We start from the raw sequence: 21,080 nt of genomic DNA on the forward strand, positions 1-21,080 counted from the left end.
CCACTCTGCAAAGCCAGATCCACTTCACAACACTGAACTCTACAACTGTAAGGAGAAACAAAGTGCAAAACACACAAGTGAGAGCACAAATTTCTATTCCAAGGTCTGCACTTACTACGTACAAAAAAACACCTTGCAGTATGGAGACAAGCAGCACAGACTAAGAACAAAGGCATAAACTGGGGGGGGGGGGGAAATGAGTTGCACATGGAACTTCTACAGATCTAGTTTGTAAGTAGAGTAAAACATCAGTGGGCGACAGAGAACACTGCTTTGCAGTTACCGAGTCAGAGCCTTCACCAAGCCAGTGTGTAACTACCTCTACCACGGGGTCATTGAACCGTTTAAGTTGGAAAAGGCCCCAGAGATAATCCAGCCCAACCATCACAGCAAGGATATCACTACTAGCACCAACTATCACAGCAAGGATATCACTACTAGCACCAAAGCCAGCCAAGACACTCCGCAGCCTGGAGAACAATGCAAATATATATTCAAAATGGACTGCCAAAAAACTTTCAGAACGATTTTAATCTTCAATAATTCTTAGCTGCCAGACAAATCACACCCTTGAGAAAACCTTCTTAACGATCCCTGGTGAAGGCTCTGTACTTACACATAGGAACAAGAACTACGCCCATCCAGCACAACGCGCTGAAAGGCTCAAATTTACGCTGCCGACACCTGAAAAACCGAAGCGGAAAAACGCCGCCCTACGCGGCCCTTTCTGCCATCCTCGCTTCTCCCATCCTGCCCGCAGGCCGCCCCTCCCGCCGCGATGGCGCACGGCGGAGCGGCCGCCGCCTCTGTTCGCCTTGGGGCCGCGCTCACCGTTGAGGGCCGAGGCCTGCAGCGTGGCCCCCGACGTGCCGTCGATGACTTTGATGGCGCCGCGCGCGGTCACGGCCAGGATGGCGTTGAGCGCCGGGTGGTAGCACAGGCTGCACAGCCCGTCGGCGTCGCAGCGCAGGCAGCCGTCCCGCAGCAGCAGCCACTCGCAGGAGCCCGGCCCGGACGACGCCGACCCCGGTCCGGGCCCGGCGGGCGCCGCCGCCGCCGCGGAGCAGGAGGCCGCCGCCGCCATGTTGCCGGCCGCCCTCAGGACAAGAGGCCCCGGGGCCGCTCAGTGACAGGCCCGGCCGCCGCCGCCGCCAGTCACCATCCGGGTCCGGGAAGATGGGGAAAGGGAGAGCGCCAGCGTGAGCGGGAAGTGACGCAATGGCGCCGGATGCGGAACCGAGCGCGGGCCGGGGAGCGGGAGGAGGGAACGAGAGACCGCCCGGCACTGAGAATGGAGGGAGGGCGGGCGGGAAGCGGGGGGCGGAGCCGGGCACAGCGGGATCGGCCTCCGAACGGCGACGGCGGCTCCGCCCACAGCGGGAGGGCGGCGGCCTTGCCCCGGGCCGGCTGCTCGTGCCCGGCCGCCGCGCTGTTTATAGCCGTGTGGGTCACAGCGGAGCGGCCGCCTGTAAGCGGGCTCCAGAAATGGCAGGTTCTGTGCTGCCCCTGGCGGCCATCCGGCGGAGACAGCGCGGGAGAGGATTATCAAAGGGTTGAAATTAACAGGCGTCGATAGCGAAAGAGCGTCCGTGTCTCCAAAGCAGAACAAAGGCTGCCGTGTAATTTCCAGGTGTGATTTCCAAGGTGTAACTCCTCCCGATTGAGGGTCTGTGCGATGGGCAGCAAGTGAGAGAGCTGTGCAGACGTGAACCACTCCGCTTCCATGCAGCAAAGAGCACTGGCTGTCACATATCTCCCTCTTGACCTACGCTGCTCCAGGCAAGGGGGTTGGAACTACATGATCCTTGAGGTCCCTTCCAACCCGGGTCATTCTGTGATTCTTGAGATATTGCTGGTAGGTGTCAGGCATCCACGCACGATACATAAAAGCTGTATATTTATTATGCCCAGCATTGATTTATTGTCAGAAAGCTCGGGATGGATGACAGGGATAGGAATAGAGATGTGCCTTCATAAATATACATCATGTAAACAAGTTTAATTAAAAACTTTTATCAAATACATCTTGTGCTTACGCATCCCTTATCTAAAAATAAGTTTATTGAATGCAAAGTTATTACAAATGATGAGAACCATTTGAGCTGTCTGTACATACTGTTGCACAGCGTATGCAAAAGGTGAGACCCTAAAGGTGCAAATCTGCAACTGCGTACAAAATAGGTGCCGTTGTGCACACTGACACCACATACTGCATGTGCCCAATATGTTGGAAGGAACATCTGAGCTGCAGATATCACTTTTTATGCTAATACAGAGGAAATGAAGATATTTAAAGACAAAATAGAACGTTATTGCATCCTCAGTATTTATAGACCCGTGTGACTGTTATGAACACCAATACAACAGCTGCACAAAGAGGAGGTGAACCTAAAGCTCTCCATCAGCCCAGTAAACTACATCCATCCTTACCCTCATGTCTGCAGTGGCATTAAATGTGAACTCAGTGTTTGTCTGGAGTCTGATACTCATGAGTACAAAGAAACACAGCCACGAAAGAAGCAAGACCAGCTCATTATTCAAGATTATAAAGGTAGTGTGCATCACTTTAATTATTATTTTTCTTAATTATTTTAGGTGGGGAATGAGTATTCTCAAAATACTTCCAGATAAGAACTAAGCTGCCAGCAGAATTGGTTTATTACGACTCTACAGCAATTCCATCCAAACTTCCACAGAAGTCAAAAGTGAGCTGATAAGTCAGTCACTCCACCAGGTTTTGTCCTTTAATGTATGACAAGCTGGAGTATTATGGTACAGTTTATATCCAGTATCAACTTTCAATAGTTTTGTTTCAAACCAATGCAAGCATCAGCCAGAAAAGCGGTCCAAGTAAACTAAAGGCTCACAATAGAGCAGGAATTTACATCTGTATTTTGCATCAACAATGAGTGGTAAAAATAAGTAGCAAAAATGGCAAATTACGCCATGAAAAAAGCTGAGAAACTTCTGATAAGGAAATACATCCATTAGGGATCAAAAACAGCCCTTGCTATTACCTTACATGGGGGATTTTTATTTCCCACATTGGGTTGGGGGGAAGGGAATAAAATAGGCTAGGGAAACGCTTCTCCCAACCAAAGATTAAACAAAATAGAAGATACTTCAGATCTATTTGGTAGCACTAAATACTGAAGGTTGCAAACGACTAAGTACCATGCAAAGTGAATTTCAGAGGAGTTTCCTAGTGAAGAAATGTTACCGTTAGGACTATTACATAAGCAGTCAACACAGTACACAGGAAATATTTAACGTCATCACATTATTACATAATCCTTGGATAGTCAAAATTAGCAAGATTGTTACTGAGGCTGCAGTTCTACCTCTTTTAGTGGGGGCTGGGGGGAAGAATCCGGTCTTACAAACATCATTACTTTTTGCAAGGGATCAACCTCGGGACAAAAAATATACGCAGGTTAAATGTTATTACCGTTAAATACAAATAGAGCAAGATGTTATAAAATATAGTTAGGGAAGCATTCTTTTTATTTGGTCATCATCAGACATTGTTTCAAGAGCACACAAATTGGATGGGTCAGTTTTTTTTCTCCCTCTGACACTAAGCCAGCACTACAGCTGAGGAAGGCGTTCACCTGTTTCTTTCTCAATTTAAATCTTGAGTAAACTAATTAGAGTCTCTGAAGAAGCACTGTAATGATTTATGTTACACGTGTCTTGCTCCTTTGGTCAGAGATGGTAAATGAAGACCTCAAACACTTCTATTTTTTGAATTTTAAAAACCCAATATACATCCTTAACCAAGGAGTCCTTATGCTACACGCGAGTCATAGATACAAAATACACAGTATATACATATTTTGGAAACAAATTGGAATTTATAAAAGCTCAAGAGCCAAATCAAAGTAATTGAGGCACTAAATTATGAGTGGTATCTTCATGTCTTCATTAGACAGGCTATTCTGTGAACAATAAGGACTGCTTAATAAATATATATATTATCTACAGAATTCGCTGTGCCAAAAAAAGCCAGCTGTTTAAGCTCAAAAGAAAAAATTGCACTTGGAGATCGTTACAGTTAACTTATTTTTCTCCTCTAATATAGTAATCTGGTCCTAGTGCTTTTGGCACAGGTATAGAGCTGTGGTTTTGCTACACTTTTTTTTTTTATAAAACACAAGGTCTTTTATTTTGTTCATTAAAATCTGAAGAGTCTTAAACAAACCTAGAACTTTGATACAAATCTATATAGCTACAATTACTTCATTAAATAATATACACAAATATGCTCTTCAATCTTAAAACATCTTGACAACTGGATACAAAACAGTCACTCGTGTTATTTCCAGCCTCCTTAATCTTACTCGTTATCAGTCTGCAAGTGAAGAAAACATGGGTTTTGGCCACATCTTTCACTAGATCACACCCCAGTGTACAAGGACAGGAAATAAATGTATAATAAAAAGATGGGATAAATTAGAAGGGGTTTCTTGGTCTTGAATTCTTCTCCGACTAGTAAAGATGCAGCGCTGTACGCAGCCCAAAAGACTCCAAACAACTGAAACAGAAAACAAAAGGGAACAGCAGTTACTTTCAACACGATTAGAAATGTACAACTTTGTGGGGAAGAAAGAAAACAATCCATCAAACCTTTACTTTAATTATGGGCCCCCAACTTAAAGTAACTGAAACTCCATGTTCCTACTCCTTTCAGGTGCAGTGAGAAGCTTCCCAAAATAGAACCTGTATCAAAGGCTCGATTCTTTCCACGGTTAATGACTAACCATTTCAAAAGACTGGTAGAAAGTATCACAATGTGTAAATATTCACTATGTTACATGTTAGTACATCTACTTTTTAAAACTTCTATTCACTGCCTTCAGGTCAGTGAATTTGACACAAGGCTCAAGCTAATAAGCTTACAGCAAAATGTAATGGGACATCTTTTATACTCAAGCAACAACCTGAATATTAACAAAAAAGGAAAAGCACTAATTTCCTGCAAACAGCAAGGCCAGAGGTCTGGTATGTTCAGGGAAGGGCTGACATAACAGAATCCCAGTGAAGAATTCTTCCCCACAGTGCTGTCAGAGAAGCTCAAGATGCTCAATGGATTGTGTGACTGGTTCAACTGCCACTGCTAAAAGCAAACCAACCCCAACTGCATATCTGTGCTTGAGCTGCCTGAACTGGGACTGTGGAGATGAACAAGAAAGTAAGTAATAATTTGATATATGTATACATACATATACATATGTGTATGTATATATATGTACACATATATATCAGAATATATCAGTATTGTGACCAATTCCCTGCATTAAGAAAACTGCAGCAAAAAACAAACGAACAATCAAGGTGCTTTACTTAAGTAGTTTACTTTGCTGACTTTGGCTGAAAGACAACTGACTAATGCTGTTTCTCTACTTAAGTTCCCCAGCTTTAAGACTGAGGAATATTTCCCTAGAGCTCCTAAGCCATAGGAAGCAATACTTGTCACAGTGTGGGCAGTTATGACCGTGTGGAGCTTGTTCTGCATTTTCACACTAATCATCCAAAGGTAAGACACTTGTACAGGCTTGCCCTGTAGTTAACGTAAGGCTGTTAACAGCAATCAGGTAACAGCAGTTTCATTAACTATTTGTATTTATTTTTAAGTTACATATTAGTTAACTGCTGAGTTAATAATTTGCTTTCTGAATGTATCACCTAATAGCAATTGCAAGTTATCAAATCACAAGCAGAGCTATTATTCTGGTTTATCATACAGTTACTTGTATTTCAATTATACCATAAATCAGCAAGCTGATAGGACAGAAATTAATCAAATCATCCAAGTAAGATCTCAGAAAGTCTTCTCAGTCAGCACCAGAAGTTTAGCAATGACTTCAGAATCTAAATGTAAGGGTTGTACTAAGTGTTCAAGAACATCATGTACTTCTAGGATGCAACATGGATTGATGCTAACTTTATGAAAGGTGTCCAACAGCAGGTAGCATCAAGCACATCATTTTTGCTTTGTGCCCCACACCCTACATCTGTAAAGCAAGAACTAAAACTTGACGATGGGGGAAAGAATAGAATAGCTTACTTTCATATACTTCATTTTGATCTTTAATTATGCATCCTTCTTTAAAAATGATAGTCCTATTTAATTTTTAATGCAACTATTATAATGCTGCAAAATAGAAGCTAAGCTGGTTTTCTGTTTCCTTGGAGACTGTATATTTCCAAATACTCAAAAGAAACATTTAAAACATGATTTGCTTAGCATTCATAACCAAAAGAGCCACATAGTTCAGGTTATATTTCTGATTATTTTATCACATGTTGTCCTGAACGGACTGATGCTTCAAATGTTAGGAAAGTGACTCAGAATAACAGTAAACAGTTCTCAGTAGACGTTACTGAACTTACTTTTATTAAGGTAGAAACCACTTCAAACGATCCAACCACCAAAAGTACAGGTGCTATGACAATGAGGGGAAGCAAGGAATATCCTATCACACCAAGAACTTGGCCATAAGCAACCTGGAATTTTCAAGTGCATAAAAAGAAACTTTAGTACAGAACGACATTCATCAAACAATTTCATCCTCTTTTAACAGTATGAGTAACCAGAAAAATGTGTTGACACTTTGTGAATTTTTAGCCAAAGGAAAATTGCTAGCATGCAAACTGTTTTTTCTATTCAATCCTCAAGAATTGTGTAGTTAATCTATCTAATAAACATAATTTAAAAACCAAAACAAAAACAACTTCAGATGACAATTTTAACACTTCCAAGAGAAGCAATCGGATCTAGATCAAGATCTAGAACCTGATATACTATGACAAGCTTAAACAGATTTGTTCAAAGTCCTTCCATAACTGCTTTCAGCTTCATGCTATTAAAATGTCTGATTTTTCCCTACTGCAGTTGGAAGCGTCCCTTGGCTCTGTTAGACTTCCTGGATTTAACTTAGGAAAAATAGCAACAAGACGAGCAACTGTTTTTAAGCAACATCTTGTGGCAGTAAGTTCTCCACTATCAACTCTGAAGAGCTTTAGTGATTCCCCCAACCCCTTTTCTCACCAGTTTATACATTCTGATAATTTTACATTTTAAGCCACAAAACCTACAGACTTAAAGGCATCTGGATTATGCTGGCATGCTAAAATACCACACAATCACAGTCATAAAAGCTTTTTCTTTCCAAGTACTTTTCAGACAAGAAGCCTCCAGCAATTATGATTAAAGGGAAAAACCTAAGAAGTAAAAAATAAAGAAAACCACCACCAAAGTGCACTAAGCTTAAATAGCGTAGGGAGTCTGCAAAACTAGTTGACCATTAATGGAAAATGCATAGCAAATACATAAAAATTACTTATCGCTGATAACAATAAGATGATAAATACATTTTAAACTGCAAATCCATTTTCAGAAGTTTCTGTCCTCGTGACTGTTCCACAGTAGCTGTCTGTGGGCTTTGCTGTAAGCCTCGATACTTTGTTTACACCTGAATCACTGAGTGACTCAGTTCATAAACACAGAGCTTTAACAGCTATGCCAGCCCTGCTGATGCAAGCAGCTGGAGGGAGGGATGTAGGCCAGAACTTCAATTGGCTTTGCAGCTGAAGCACATACACTGACTTTCATCCCTTAATGGGTTTGAACTCCATCGGGCCAAGGATGAAAACAAACACCAGTAGGTGCTCTGTATGAAAGGCCACTACGCAACTGCTGCCAGCCCAGTTTAAAAAAAGTTAAATAAATGGCCCCATTTAGCTCAGTGTCTGAAAAATGGAAAGCACTTCAAGAAACTGACCTGAAAAAAGGATTTCAGCTCTGGATCAGAGGCGCACACAACAACCTCTGAGATCTGTGGTAAGAATTTACCACATCCAGAACTCCATGCACTGCACAGCAAGAGTAGCTGCCCACTTCTTTATTTTAGATTCTGCTTTGGTGACCAAGAACCCGTAATCTATGCTCTGAAGTTTTTCAATTTCACCCGTTCTTAGGTGGCTACAACACTGAAAGTCAAGCACTAAGAAAACCCAGCCACTAATGAAAAGCATAGCCAAGAGATTTTGAAATTACCTCCCTCTTAGCAACTTTTCATACATTATAGGTACTTACTTCTCCTCCAAGAACCCTGGCCAGTAAAAAAATTGTCAAGGATCCAAATATCCAGATAGTTATAATCCAAGAAACAACCTTAAAATGGAAAGAACAATTAATTTATTTTACTCTTTTTCACTGTAAGGAAGGACAAGTCATAAATCACCTCAATACACTTGAGTTTTATTACACAAAATTAAGTTCTGAACTGCAGCAAGAATAGTTTTATTCAGTATCACAACAGAGCTTGAAAATAAAATTCAGATGTTACATTTACAAAATCACAGTAATGGTAAGTTCAGTGAAGAAGGAATGCTTAAACAGAGTTCTCTAAGTACCAAACTATTGCATCAGAGTAGGAAGAGGTCAGCTAAAAGTAAAGCTAAGATCACGTTACTTAAACACCTTCACTTATTCAAAACAATTGGCTCAGGTTTTTTGTTTGATTTGGTTTTGATGTATTTATTTATTTCCTTTAAGTCAGCCCAGGCAGTACAAAGAGTTGAGAATCTCCTTCCCTCATCTATAAAGACACAAGTTAATTCTTTTCTCAGACCAGGAATACTCAGAATAAGGCACGGGACTTTAATTCTTGGTAAAACTTAATGATTACAATTTAACAAACAAATCTGGAGTCCTGGAAAAAAATAAACCAACTAATTATTTTCCTCCTTCATTTGTTGTTTCAGAAGTCTTAAAATCATTCTCCAGCTTCAAAGTAACTTACATGTTCCTGGGGTTCAGCCACTGTGTGGATTAGAAGCAAAACTCTCCCTTTTGAAATACTTGTTTGGATGGAAACAATAATATCAGTATACTCCCTGTGTTTCTAACTGTACCATGGCAGCACTTAAAAATGAACATTAGTACTCAACACCATTTTTTCATGTAAGTTCCAGATTTACAGAAGAATCAGAAGGAGGATATATGTCTTTTATATATATATATATATATATGTATGCATGTCTATAAATGTCTGAATTAACATTGATCTTTTTCCCTTAGAAACCAGATCTTTATTTCATTTTATTATATAAAAAGCCTGACATTTTAATAAAGATTAACTTCTCTGTAGGTTACTTAATAAATTTCTTAGTACTATATTTCTACATCGTAAGTCAAGAAACTATAATTAGAATGCCCTATATTAATATGTGAAGAAGAGACTTTCTGCCTACGTAAGAATGCAAATTGCTTAGCAATAATGTCCCCAAATTTAGTTCAGATTTCTTTTCAGGTAGAAGGTTTGTACGTACCTTAAATTGTCCATATAACGAAATCATTGAGAAGAAGAGGACAACTGCCAGAGGACCCCAGAAATCTGGATTGTCTCTCACTACCTGCCTATTAAACCCAAGAGACGGCATAGGCATCAACACACATCGAATTTTGTAGTAAATGTCCTTCAGATCAATGTCGAGTTCTTCCCTGAAATTGTAAAGCAAGGGAGTGTTACTGTACAGCACATGAATGAAACAGAGCATAAAAATTAAGTTCATGGGACTAAAAGAAGGTTTGTAGAACAGGTCTCCTGTTACCATAAGGCTTTCTGTAGCCATGACTAGCAATGGAACAATTTGTCCACAGAAAAGCAATGCCATACTTTCATCATACATTCAACAACCAGTACGACACAGATATATTTTGTTCTACAAAAATCAATTACATGACTGAGAATAGAAAACATCCACAGCACATCTTAATAGTCTACAGCAAGATGGCAGATCTATTTTCTGGCACACAGGAACATGTGACGTTCATGAAATTGGAAACAGAAGTCAAAGACATGTACTCATGAGTAGGATATCTATGTATTCCTTTGTATTCCTATGCTGAACAGTTTGCCACAAGCACATTTATTATGGGATAATTTTGTTTCAAATTCTAAAAGAAATATTTTAGTTGCATTCACTAATCATGTACCAATCAAAATATATCTAATCAGATTAATAAAAAATAAAGAAGAGACAAGAAATAAATACAAAGACAATTCAGCACAATTTCTCTTTAAAAAATGAAGTACTGTTCACTGACTCTTAAGGCCATTTCAGGATTGCTATTGCTGAGGCTATCTCACAACTGTTGTTAATAACCCGTGCCTAAGTAACAAAAATTGCTCTTTCACACAACCTTGAGTAAAGGAATAGACCAAAAGCATAAGTTTTTTCCCACATTTCTAAGCAGTGTTGTATTTCTCCTGAAATTATTTAACATATATATATTCCAATCAGTTGCATAACAGAAATATTTCCTCTGTGGACTTCTTTGTCACTGCTTATGGTTTCTGATAGTGTTTCAAGTCAATAAAGTGTCTTTCCCACAAAGCTGACAATTATCTCACTGAAGTGGAGATGGTAGCTATAAGAGGAGACAAGTGCCAAAAGCACAGCTGTCCAATGAGGGGAAAGAAATAATCTAATTGTTGAACAAAGTGCTTGTGTGACAACACCACATCAGTGAACTTATCTTTGCTGTCTGCTATTCTTTAAACCCACAGAAGCATTCAAATTAAAATGCTTCATAAGAATGCATCAGAATAATCAGAAGCACGTAAAAGCTGCGACATGAAGTCACATTCAGTTTCTCTGTTAGGAAGATGATTTTTGTCTTCTTTGCTGTAAAATTATTCCTGGCTTGTTCTCCTCACTTCCAAGAATAGGTTTCTTAGAACACAGAGCTGTCTTTGAATCACAAACTTGTTCTTTTTTGTGGCATACAATGTTACACAAAGAGAGAATTCATATCCTGTCACCTCTGAATGCCATTCTATTTCTTAATTAAAAATTACAGGTTCACAGAACAGACTCAGTCACACAGGTGCTACTTTTGCACATTTCAAGTAGCAATGTCATTATTAAGCTCTCCAGGTTCCTGTTTTCTCTCAGTGCTCTTATTTCAACTCTTCAGGGTACTTCCCTTCTCACTCCATTTTTAAAAGCATTATCTTTAAACGTGGCAAAACTTTGAGACAACAAGAATGATGCTGCTTAGGTGGAGAACACAGACTAAGACCCAGGCAGCCCTACTCAGCGTAATAACCTCCAGATACAGCTTTCTTCTGACAATCATGTTTCTGTGAACAGAACAAGTGACGCAGACATCAGCAGTTTCAAAGACAGTTTTGTCTTTCAACAATAACCTCCCTTAGGAGAACTTCATAAGGTAGCAGCAGAGAATATAAGGCTTCTGTTACCTTACTTGCAACCCTGCTGCAGAACACAATCTAGTTTTTTAAACCACAAGATGAACAGATAAGAATACAAGAGACATTACATTTATATACTTATAACATAATAAAACTTTGATTTTATTTCCTCTTTCCTTCCTCTCCTGCAGTGAATAACAAAAGTCTCTTTAATAGACAAAGAAACAACAAAAATAATAAAAAAAAATACAAAACCCACCATAATGAAAACAGCACCAAAAGAGGTTAATCGACCAGGCAATTTGTCAAACAGAATTTCAGCCACAGGAGAACATTAGGAGACAGTCTGAGGACTTACAAGCACTATGTTTTCCCTGTGCTTCTAACAAAGAGACACCCACAAATGATTACCACATACAGGAGTGGCTTGTTATCTTCTGGGTCATCATCTTCCACTTCCAGAAGCCAGCCATACCCCCTCTGCCTCAGGAATGTAGTTGCCGATGATTCTTTGATGAATTCTCCTCCAAGATTCAGCTTAACATCTGGAGTTGTTATGGACCCACTCGGATCTTGGAGAAAAAGGGAGAGGAAGATACGTGTTTTCATTTTGCCAAAACACATTTGATTTCAAAATCACTGCAAAATAAAAAAGGTACGTACAAAAGCTCCACGGGTAGGTCACCACCACAAAGTATTCAAAGTTATACACCAACAGTTACATTATCTGAAAGGGTGCCTCTGTTTTTATGCAACAGTAACAAAGTCATTTTCAGACTCCAGTTAGCAATTCCTAGATAACAGAGTATGCTTCAATTCATGCTTTACCATTAATTGTTTAGAGGCATAAAGGGAGCTAAACTAATGAAAGTCTCATCATGCTGTAAACTGTGGATTATTTATCACTTTTTGCTGACCACGCTATCTCTGTGAGAGCCCATTCCTGCACAGTGGCACTGTTTCATCCAAACTATTCTCTGCTTACATCCAACTTCCCACAGAATGAAAACATTTGTAGCTTTTCCCATTCGCAACCTGCTTTTAATACAGTGGGAAATGTTAGGAAAAACAACACTGCCAGAGCTCCCCAGGTTCCTTCTGTTCAATAATGAGAGATACAAGGAATGCTCTCTAACATGCTATCATACTAAACACAAACATAAGCAACTAACAGTCCAATCGGATTTCTCAGTTCTCAGTGGAGCTGAGAATAATTACCCACCTTGAGGTAAGAAAACTTCTACACGCATCTTATTTACTGATGTTCTTTTTAGCAAAAGATGATTACAGAATACCACATTAGAGATCATGAAGCCTATTAACATGGCCTTAAGTCTATTTTGGAAGATGATATCTCAGGTGGGACAAAGCTGAAGAAACCAAGGAAAAAAGAATCTTCCATTGCCTCTTCTTTAGTCTGCTTTGCATGAAATAGTTAATAACAGGCCAAACCAGCACTGAAGAACGTGACAGAAATCCACGTTTCTGGTGTTTGCTAATGAGAGTCAGGATGTTTTCACCACTGCCACAGGCAGAACACTGCAGAATACACAGGGCTGCACTCAAACAGGGATGAGATCACACCTTGCATTCACTGAGAACGCAGAGCCAAACCTTGTTCAACACATTGTACAGGACAGGTGCTTACTATGGCTCGGGCCCAGCAAAGCACTAACACAGCTGTCAACAAATGCTTCCAGGGAGAACCCAGAGTCCTTCCTGAGGCACCTGGCTCCTTTTCCAGGCCAAGGTGGAAGAGGAGAAAAAAATGAAAATAAAACAACACACATTGTACCTGTTGATTAGCATTCCTTGTCAGCAGAACTGACAAGCTCACCAAAGAACAGAGTGAAGCATTTTGTAGTGGCATTTCACTTCAATTCCTCGTTTCCATGCTAGGCCATGAGCGCCAGGATGTATACAAGATGTACAACCTGATCCACAACTATCAGTTAACTACACAGATGAAGCAGAAAGCCGGTTATTTAAATGGCTATAGTCCCAAGGGTGGTCCTCCATCAAAATAAGGTAGCACAACGTTGACTCTTCCACGTTCCTTTTTGCAGCGCACAGACATAAGCCTTCATGGCCAGCAGCTACCCGACAGGTACACAGCCTGCACGGCAGGTAGGCCGCACCTCGCCCCTTCACCTACGCGCAGTCCCGGCTTAACCCCTTATTACCCTGCCGAGCACAGCCCCAAGCACGGCTACAGCGGGCGGCAGCGGGCAGCCCGGCTTAACGGACACGGCCGGCGTTAGGGGCAGGAGGACGCGGGCAGCAACCGCCGCGGTTACGTCAGGGTACGGAGCAGCCGCCGGCCCTGCCACGCACACACCGCGCACACACGGCGCCAGCGCCGCCTCAGCGCCCTGCAGGCGGCACGGGGACAAGGACGGCGCCAACGCCACGGGAGCGAGAGCCGCCCGCCAACCTCGGGCCGGGCCGGGGCCCTCGTTCGGCGGGAGCGGCCCCCACGACGGCCCCGCACTCACCTTCGGCATCGGCCGAGGAGACGAAAGTGAAGTCTCCGTTGTTTGGAGCGAAGAGCGGAGGCGGCGGCGGCTGCTGCTGCTGAGGGCCCGGGGGCTGCATCTCCCCGCCCTCCGCGGGGCTGCGGGGCCGCGGGCGGAGAGGGGCGGGCGGTGCGGCCTGAACCTGCCTGGGGCCTCCGGGTGGCGGCCGCGGCGCTGAGCGGCGCCCAAGGGCCACGGCGCAGCCGCCTCACGGGGCGGCACCCAGCGCACGGCCCAGCCCACCGCCCTGCGGGGATTGGTCGGGGCGAGCAGCTTAACGCCCACCGGGACGGGGCGGAGTGTGGATGACGGCAGTCACCGCCCTCGTGCTCGTCAGCCGTGAGGCGCAGCTGTGTGCGTAAGGACTGTGCGACGGACACGGGGCCTCGAGTGGGGCGTGGCTGTAGGTAGTGGCTGTAGGTAGTGGCTGTAGGTAGTGGCTGTAGGTAGTGGCGTTAGCGGGCAGACAAAAGTTAAGGAAGACTCTATCCAAATGAACGGCTGCGGAGCATCGAACACCTTGCTAGGAAGACTGTGTCAGTGTTTGACTGCTTTCGTGGCTGAGAAGTTTCTCATAATGCCACGTCTGAGCCTCCCCTGTAAATATAAATACATTACAGACTGAAAAAATATAGAAAGAAAACGTGCGTTAGCAGTTTGGTTTGGAGAAGGAAATCACTGCAAGTTCCTTTGCAAATAAATTGGAACAAGTTAAAAACCAAACTGATTTGTACAGAAAGAGTGCGCTGGGGAATTCTTTAGTTAAGCACCAAGCCATGATGAGAATGAAAGGTCCGAGAATAGCTTGTGCTAAAGGCAAAATGTTCATTTGCTGTGTTGGAATCCTTCCTTGCAGGCTCTCAGAACCTCGGCAGAGCTTGGTACCTGTCTCCTAGCAAACTGCAGCACGAGAGCAAGACTTAAGGGTGAATGGGACAAAGCGAACATACACCCTGCTCACGAGTGGCTTCTCATGGCCGGGGGCGGGTTTTCGGGCCACACAGAACCACAGCTCAGAATTCACAGAATTATCACAGAATTATCAAGGTTGGAAAAGTCCCAGAAGATCATCTAGTCCAACCATCACCGATACTTCCCAGCTAAATCATATTCCTCAGCACAAATCCAAACATTTCTTGAACACTTGCATGGTCGGTGACTCCAGCACCTCCCTGGGCAGTGCATTCCAATGCCTGACCATCCTTTCTGAGAAGTAATACTTCCTAATGTTCAGCCTGAATCTCCCCTGGTGCAGCTTAAAACCATTCCCTCTAGTTCTATCATTGATTACACGAGAGAAGAGGCCAACCCCCAGCTCTCTACAACCCCCCTTCAGGAAGTTATAGAGAGCAATAAAGTCTCCTCTGAGCCTCCTCTTCTCCAGGCTGAACAATCCCAGCTCCCTCAGCCGTTCCTCATAAGGCCTGTGCTCCAGACCCATCACCAGCTTCATTGCCCTCCTCTGAACACGTTCCAGGGCCGCAATGTCTTTCTTGCAGTGAGGGGCCCAAAACTGAACACAGTACTCGAGGTGCGGCCACACCAATGCCGAGTACAGGGGGACAATTACCTCCCTGTTCCTGCTAGTAACACTGTTTTTGATGCAAGCCAGGATGCTGTTGGCCTTCTTGGCCACCCGGGCACACTGTCGGCTCATGTTCAGCCGAGCATCAATCAGTACCCCCAGGTCTGTTTCCTCCACACAATCCTCCAGCCACTCTGCCCCAAGCCTGTAGCGCTGCCTGGGGTTGTTGTGGCCAAAGTGCAGGACCCGGCATTTGGTCTTGTTGAACCTCATCCCATTGGCTTCAGCCCAGCTCTCCAGCCTGTCCAGATCCCTCTGTAGAGCCTCGATACCCCCAGGCAGATCCACACTCCCTGCCAATTTGGTGTCATCCATGAACTTACTGAGGGTGCACTCAATGCCCTCATCCAAGTCATCAATAAAGATGTTGAAGAGGACAGGTCCCAGCACCGACCCCTGGGGAACACCACTCATGACTGGTCTCCAACTGGATTTAACTCCATTTACCACCACTCTCTGGGCCCGGCCCTCCAGCCAGCTCCTTACCCAGCCGAGAGTGTACTCATCCAAGCCACGGGCTGCCAGCTTTTGCAGGAGAACGGCATGGGAGACAGTGTCGAAGGCTTTGCTCCGTTTGCCCTGTCGTGAGGGACGAGAAACAAAGCAGCCCTGCTGCCAGCAGGGGGTGCGCCTGCACTGCTTGTGCCTGGGAGCAGAGGGGCGGCCGCATGGCTTGGAAATTTGCTGCTCATTGAGGGTCTTTTTTTTTAATCGAACGGCAAGCTGATGGGGGTACATGTTTTTCTTAGCACTATCTTACCTCTTGGGTTTGTAAAGAAGAGGGTTCAGAGAGGCTTTGACTATATTTTACTGTACGTGGTTTTTTCCACGAAATCTCAAGAGTCCTTTGTCAGGCAGTGGGGAATTTCAACCATTTATTATAACTGTCTCTTTAAACAAAGAAAAGAAAAGCCTGGGTGACATTTGCTTAAAATAAGCTTAAAAAAAAAGGTGTAATATTTACAGGGATAGTTCAGCAGGAGCCAACTCAAATTAATCTTTCAGACATGAGAGGAGCAGCTGAGGTCCCTTGGTTTGCTCAGCGCAGAGCAGAGGAGCTGAGGGGAGGCCTCATGGCGGCTGCAGCTCCTCACAGGGAGTGGAGGGCAGTGCTGAGCTCTGCTGCACAGTGCCCATCTACATGACAAGATCAATTTCTTATGAGCTCAGTGACTGATTCAGTTGAGACATGATACCAGACCATTAGACCCCATAACTAGTAGGATGTGGACGGGTGTTTGGAGTAACCAGCGTATCTTCAAAGCAGTTCAGTTTTAATATAAAGATATTTACAAAAAAAAACACCAAACAGACATAGAAAGAAGCTAACAGAAAATTGTTAATAGCAGTTCCCAAAGCTGAAAAAGAAAGCATGGCAGTTCTAACAGGAAACCTTATAAGAACAAGATCTTGGAGAAATGGTAATAAAATTCAGGAATGGAGATGAGTGATCTTCTTTTGAAGATGATTGCAATTAAGGAACCTGAGAAGAAGGTCAGAGCAAACCAGGATCTTGGATGAGATGTTTAAAAATGGGAATCCCCAAGAAAAATATTTCTTTGTATTCCAAGAGCTTGTGGCATTTTATTGGCTGTTGACATCTTGAAATAAGAGGACTAAGCTGGAAACCTGAGCCATAGAGGCCGTACAGGAGGAAGATTTGGGTATGGCTTGGAAACAGACAGATGAGGACTTTTGTCTGATATTATGCCAAGAACCATAGAGCTGTGCTGAGCACTGAGGCAATCAGCTATAACTAGGATATGTACTTGTAGAAAGGGAAAGGGGAAGGAAAGGGAAAAAAACAATTAAGCCACAAAAATGAACATGTCGCATTTTTCAGAGAGTTTGGGACAAATCTGTACAAGTTTAGTCTGACATCCCTATCTGATTGAACTGCATCCTTCATTTGTTTTTAGCCACCCATGCTATTCAGCCTTACCCTTCCAGTTTGAAAACCATTCTGTTTTCTATGAGAAAAACAAAAACAAGGAGACAAAAAGTTCAGGTAATTTAATTATTGTAATGAAAGGACTCTCCCTTCTCCCCAGTGTGTTGTGTTGTCTTATATCCCAGAGTCACATTTCCACAGAGAATGCTTGGCCTCCGCTTTGTGCTGATATAAATAAGTGCACACGGTACAGAGCAATAGAAAAACAGGCACTAGAAATGTGGAAAATGGTGTTGTATAGAGAACTAGAGTGTGCTCCTTATATTTTGAGATCAGGAGTGAGTACCAGATGTTGGGCTTTCATATTGCTGTGGTGCTTTCATTGCTTAAACAATACATTTTCTACACAGTATTTTAGAAGATAAATATTAACCAGCGGTGCCCTCCCTGCCGCTCTATAAAGCAAAGAAGCCTAAGACATATATAAAGCTGAGTTCTCACAGTCCCTCGGTTGCACTCCTCAGTTTGCGCTCACAGTATCTTGGATCTCATTCTATTTTGTACTTTGTGCTTTTAGTGAAAGAAGAGAAAAATCAGAACATTTTTAGGTTTGTTTTTACAGTCTATCCCTTTCCTTCCTACAAGTCTGATGATTAACAAGCTGAGTTATAATGCTATTGCTACACGTTCACAACTTAGGGATAAAAAGATGCTGATGAGATACTTAAAATGTCAAAACATAGATATATAGAAAGCAGGAAACTGCGCCCTACAGAAGATCATTGTTTGTTGTTACAATACTGTATAGTGTATGCCTTCAATGATTTACGAACGATCATTTAATCTGCCTTCCCAGCCCTCTGGACCTGAATTAGTCCCTTGATAGCTCTGATTAACTTGGCCCCCTTCGGTCATATAATGCTGTTTTTGCTTGTAGATAAGCAGCTTTTGGTTCGTTGTATTTGGACTGTTTCCCACAAGTGGTATAAATGTGCCCTTAATGCTTCTTACAAGTTTTTTAATAAGATTAGAAGGATGATTGTAATATTTGTAGATTACTATCCAGTATACTGCTAATCCATTATGGCGGTGAGGAAAGGGAAGTACATGGCATGGATTTGAGCATAAATCTCAAACAGTAGCACTTGTTAACTTTCAGCAGCTTATGTGTTTTATTGTGCTCATTGCTAATTAAAATTCTTACACAAAAAGCTTGTTTCACCCTAGGCTTGACCTGCCTCATATGATGTACTGAGGTGGCAGTTTCCTTGAATTAGGGTAGTTTGGGCATGTGACAACTATTCTCTGATCACCTTCCTTGCTGTGAGTCTCTAATAACTAGTTAGCACGCAAGAAGAGCATTAACTCCCTGACTGTGTTACTTCTCTTGTGTGAAAATATAATGGGATCCAGAGAAAGGAAAATAAGATTGGGACTATTTCTAGCCATAGAGATTCCTTCATACATGGGCAGCAAACCTTTTACTTTACTCCCTTGTATTTGCTTTCATTTTCCTTCAGCTTTACTCTTTTCTGGTCCTTTTCCCTTTTTACTCTGTGACTTTCCTCTGACACCCTTATTTATCTATCTATTTATTTATAAATTCAAAGAGGCTTATAGCTAACTATATGGAGACATATTTTTAAACAGAAATTAGAATGATCGTCTTTCTTTTATGGCAGCTGCATCTGCTCCAATTCTTTCAACCCTTGGATCTCAAAAATGGCCTTGAGATTTGGATCAAATGTTGCTACTCGTCAAAAAGAAGAAAATAACACGAAGAAGATGTTTGTTACTGTTAAAGCTTAGTAAAAGTCATTAAAACTACAAAACCACGATAGAGAAAATAGAAAGTGGTTATTTGTTTTCAAGCCCATGAATATCCTGGTATACAGAGAGAAATCTCGTTGATCTGGAGATGTCTGCAGAAAACTAGCTCCTTCCAGCCTATTGCTGCTCCATGGCATATTCTCAGGAGCTCTACTCACAATCCCAACCTTGACTGTTGTACTATATTTGAAGAGTTGTAGGTATATGTATTCCCCAGGCCAGAGGGATTTTTTCACTGGCAGATTTGCAAACATCTGACTCATCTGGACCAACACATCTAAGCAGTTACCCACAATTATGCTACACTGATGTCACTAGGACTTTCTCTTGGACCATCAGAAGAGCCTGGGCTTCAGGGCTTTTTCGCTTCCTCTTGGTCTTGAAGATGCACTGTCTCATCTTTTGCGGTGTAACAGTGCTAGTCTGTGCTTGGCACAGAAGCGCCCTTAAGCTCTTGTACTGCTTCTGCTGACCATAAGAATGTGAGAATAACCCCTGTGACTTTGCAGCAGAGATTAAGCAAAAATTTTGCACTGAATTGAATTACTGAGCTGCTGTTCTTCATAAATGATCGATGACTCTAGTGCTGTTGGATTAGTAGCTACTCCTCAACACTTCAAGTAGGAATTTTTTCATTTATGTTAAATGAAGCAATAGGTTATTTTATTATTTTTTTCCTAATTAATCTGGCACTGTGTTTCCACTTGGAAGCCTAACATTGCTCCCCCCAAAAAATAAATAAAATAATAAAAGAGTAAAAGAATAAAAATCCACAGTAGAATTTCAATCTGCACTTCAAAGGTAGAGCAAAGCCAGCTTTTCTGTGGAAAATATGTAGCGATCTTCACACATTATTAACTGTAAAAGCAGATTTCCTAGCCAGAAAGCTAGAATAAAGATGGAGGAAGAAAATGAATTCAAAAGATCCCATCTTCTGCCCTAAAGACAAAATAGTTTTCCCGACAGATTTCAGCAGAAGTTTTGTGACAAATGAAAACAGTGAATCATTTGAATTGTACTCAAGCCAATAGCGTTTTATTTAGCGAGGGCACTGAGAAAACATTGCATTAACTTTGCGGTAGTGTGGGAAGCTGGAAAAATGAAGAACTGCGCTGTTTTATTTTCATTAAGGAATTTTCCAGAGGAAAGTGCAAAATACAAGCTAAGAAGATGGAGACTTGTGACATTTGTATTATTCTCTGGTTTGTGTAATTAGTGTTGTATGTTCCTGTTTTATCTTAGTTTAGGCCATTCAATTAAATGCATAAAATAGAGGTGGGTACTGACTCATATTTCCATCAATGAACAGCATACACGAGAATATTCTGGCCTTGGTGTGCACATGAACTGGTTAATTTAATGGGCTGATCCAGTACTCCAAATAAATTCTAGGTCAATCTGTTATATTTGCTAAGAAACACTGGGAGTCACTGTGTCTCTACAAATGCAGCTAAAATGAGCCTGCTTTATTAAAGAAACAAACGCATCTGTATTTCATATAACACATACAATTATTGTGTCTTTTAATGGGACCGTCAGTTTGCTTATCCTCCTGTGTATGTGAGGATCTTTTAAAATGTCCTGTAAATCCAACAGCCAATGATCAGACAACCCAAGTAGGAGATTGCCTTGGGAAAAAGAGGTACTCGTTCATTTGCTTTGTATAAATAAAACTGTGATTGTGATTGCTCAAAACAGCATGAGTGTAAATCGTTTTATGTTTCTTTGTTTGCAATGTGTTGGCTAAAAAAAAATAATAAATAAAGAAAGAAAATAAATAAATAAATAGAAATAGCTACCATACTTATTATCCAACCTCTGTGGGCACTGTATCATTGAAACCTCATACCATACTGCAGTCGGAGGCCATTCTCCTTTAAAAGATTCGTGGTGGCTATAAATATCAGCTGCAGGATGGAATTTGGCTTGTAAACAATGCGTGCTCTAGTAGGCAGATCTTTCTCAAGCAAACATTTTTAAAAGATTGATTGCTGCCCAGAACAGCTCAAAATTGGGTTCCCAACCCTCTCTTT

At 42.1% G+C, this 21,080-nt stretch overlaps 2 protein-coding genes and 1 long non-coding RNA gene across 10 annotated transcripts in view; 1 reads left to right on the plus strand and 2 right to left on the minus strand.

The window, feature by feature from the left end:
* BIRC6 (baculoviral IAP repeat containing 6) overlaps positions 1-1,203 on the minus strand; it is a 151,134-nt gene extending 149,931 nt beyond the window's left edge. For all 8 annotated transcript variants that reach the window (XM_015857677.2, XM_015857679.2, XM_015857673.2 and 5 more), the window contains exon 1: positions 832-1,203. In XM_015857677.2, coding sequence (XP_015713163.1) covers positions 832-1,084 — 253 coding nt within the window. In that variant the 5' untranslated portion in view covers positions 1,085-1,203. The remainder of the gene's footprint in view (positions 1-831) is intronic.
* An 838-nt stretch (positions 1,204-2,041) lies between these two features.
* YIPF4 (Yip1 domain family member 4) lies at positions 2,042-13,965 on the minus strand. The gene is made up of 6 exons (XM_015857782.2): positions 13,721-13,965; positions 11,644-11,797; positions 9,337-9,508; positions 8,099-8,176; positions 6,394-6,507; positions 2,042-4,534 (listed from the first exon to the last, which is right to left on the minus strand). The coding sequence occupies exons 1-6, from the start codon at positions 13,818-13,820 to the stop codon at positions 4,397-4,399; spliced, it is 756 nt and encodes a 251-aa protein (XP_015713268.1). The 5' UTR covers positions 13,821-13,965; the 3' UTR covers positions 2,042-4,396.
* Positions 4,559-10,250, plus strand: LOC107311327. The gene is made up of 3 exons (XR_001553995.2): positions 4,559-5,191; positions 5,409-5,536; positions 8,770-10,250. It is a non-coding gene; the product is annotated as an uncharacterized LOC107311327 (long non-coding RNA).
* Positions 13,966-21,080: the final 7,115 nt, after the last annotated feature.

This window comes from Coturnix japonica, chromosome 3 (assembly GCF_001577835.2).
Source record: "Coturnix japonica isolate 7356 chromosome 3, Coturnix japonica 2.1, whole genome shotgun sequence".
Classification (NCBI taxonomy): domain Eukaryota; kingdom Metazoa; phylum Chordata; class Aves; order Galliformes; family Phasianidae; genus Coturnix; species Coturnix japonica.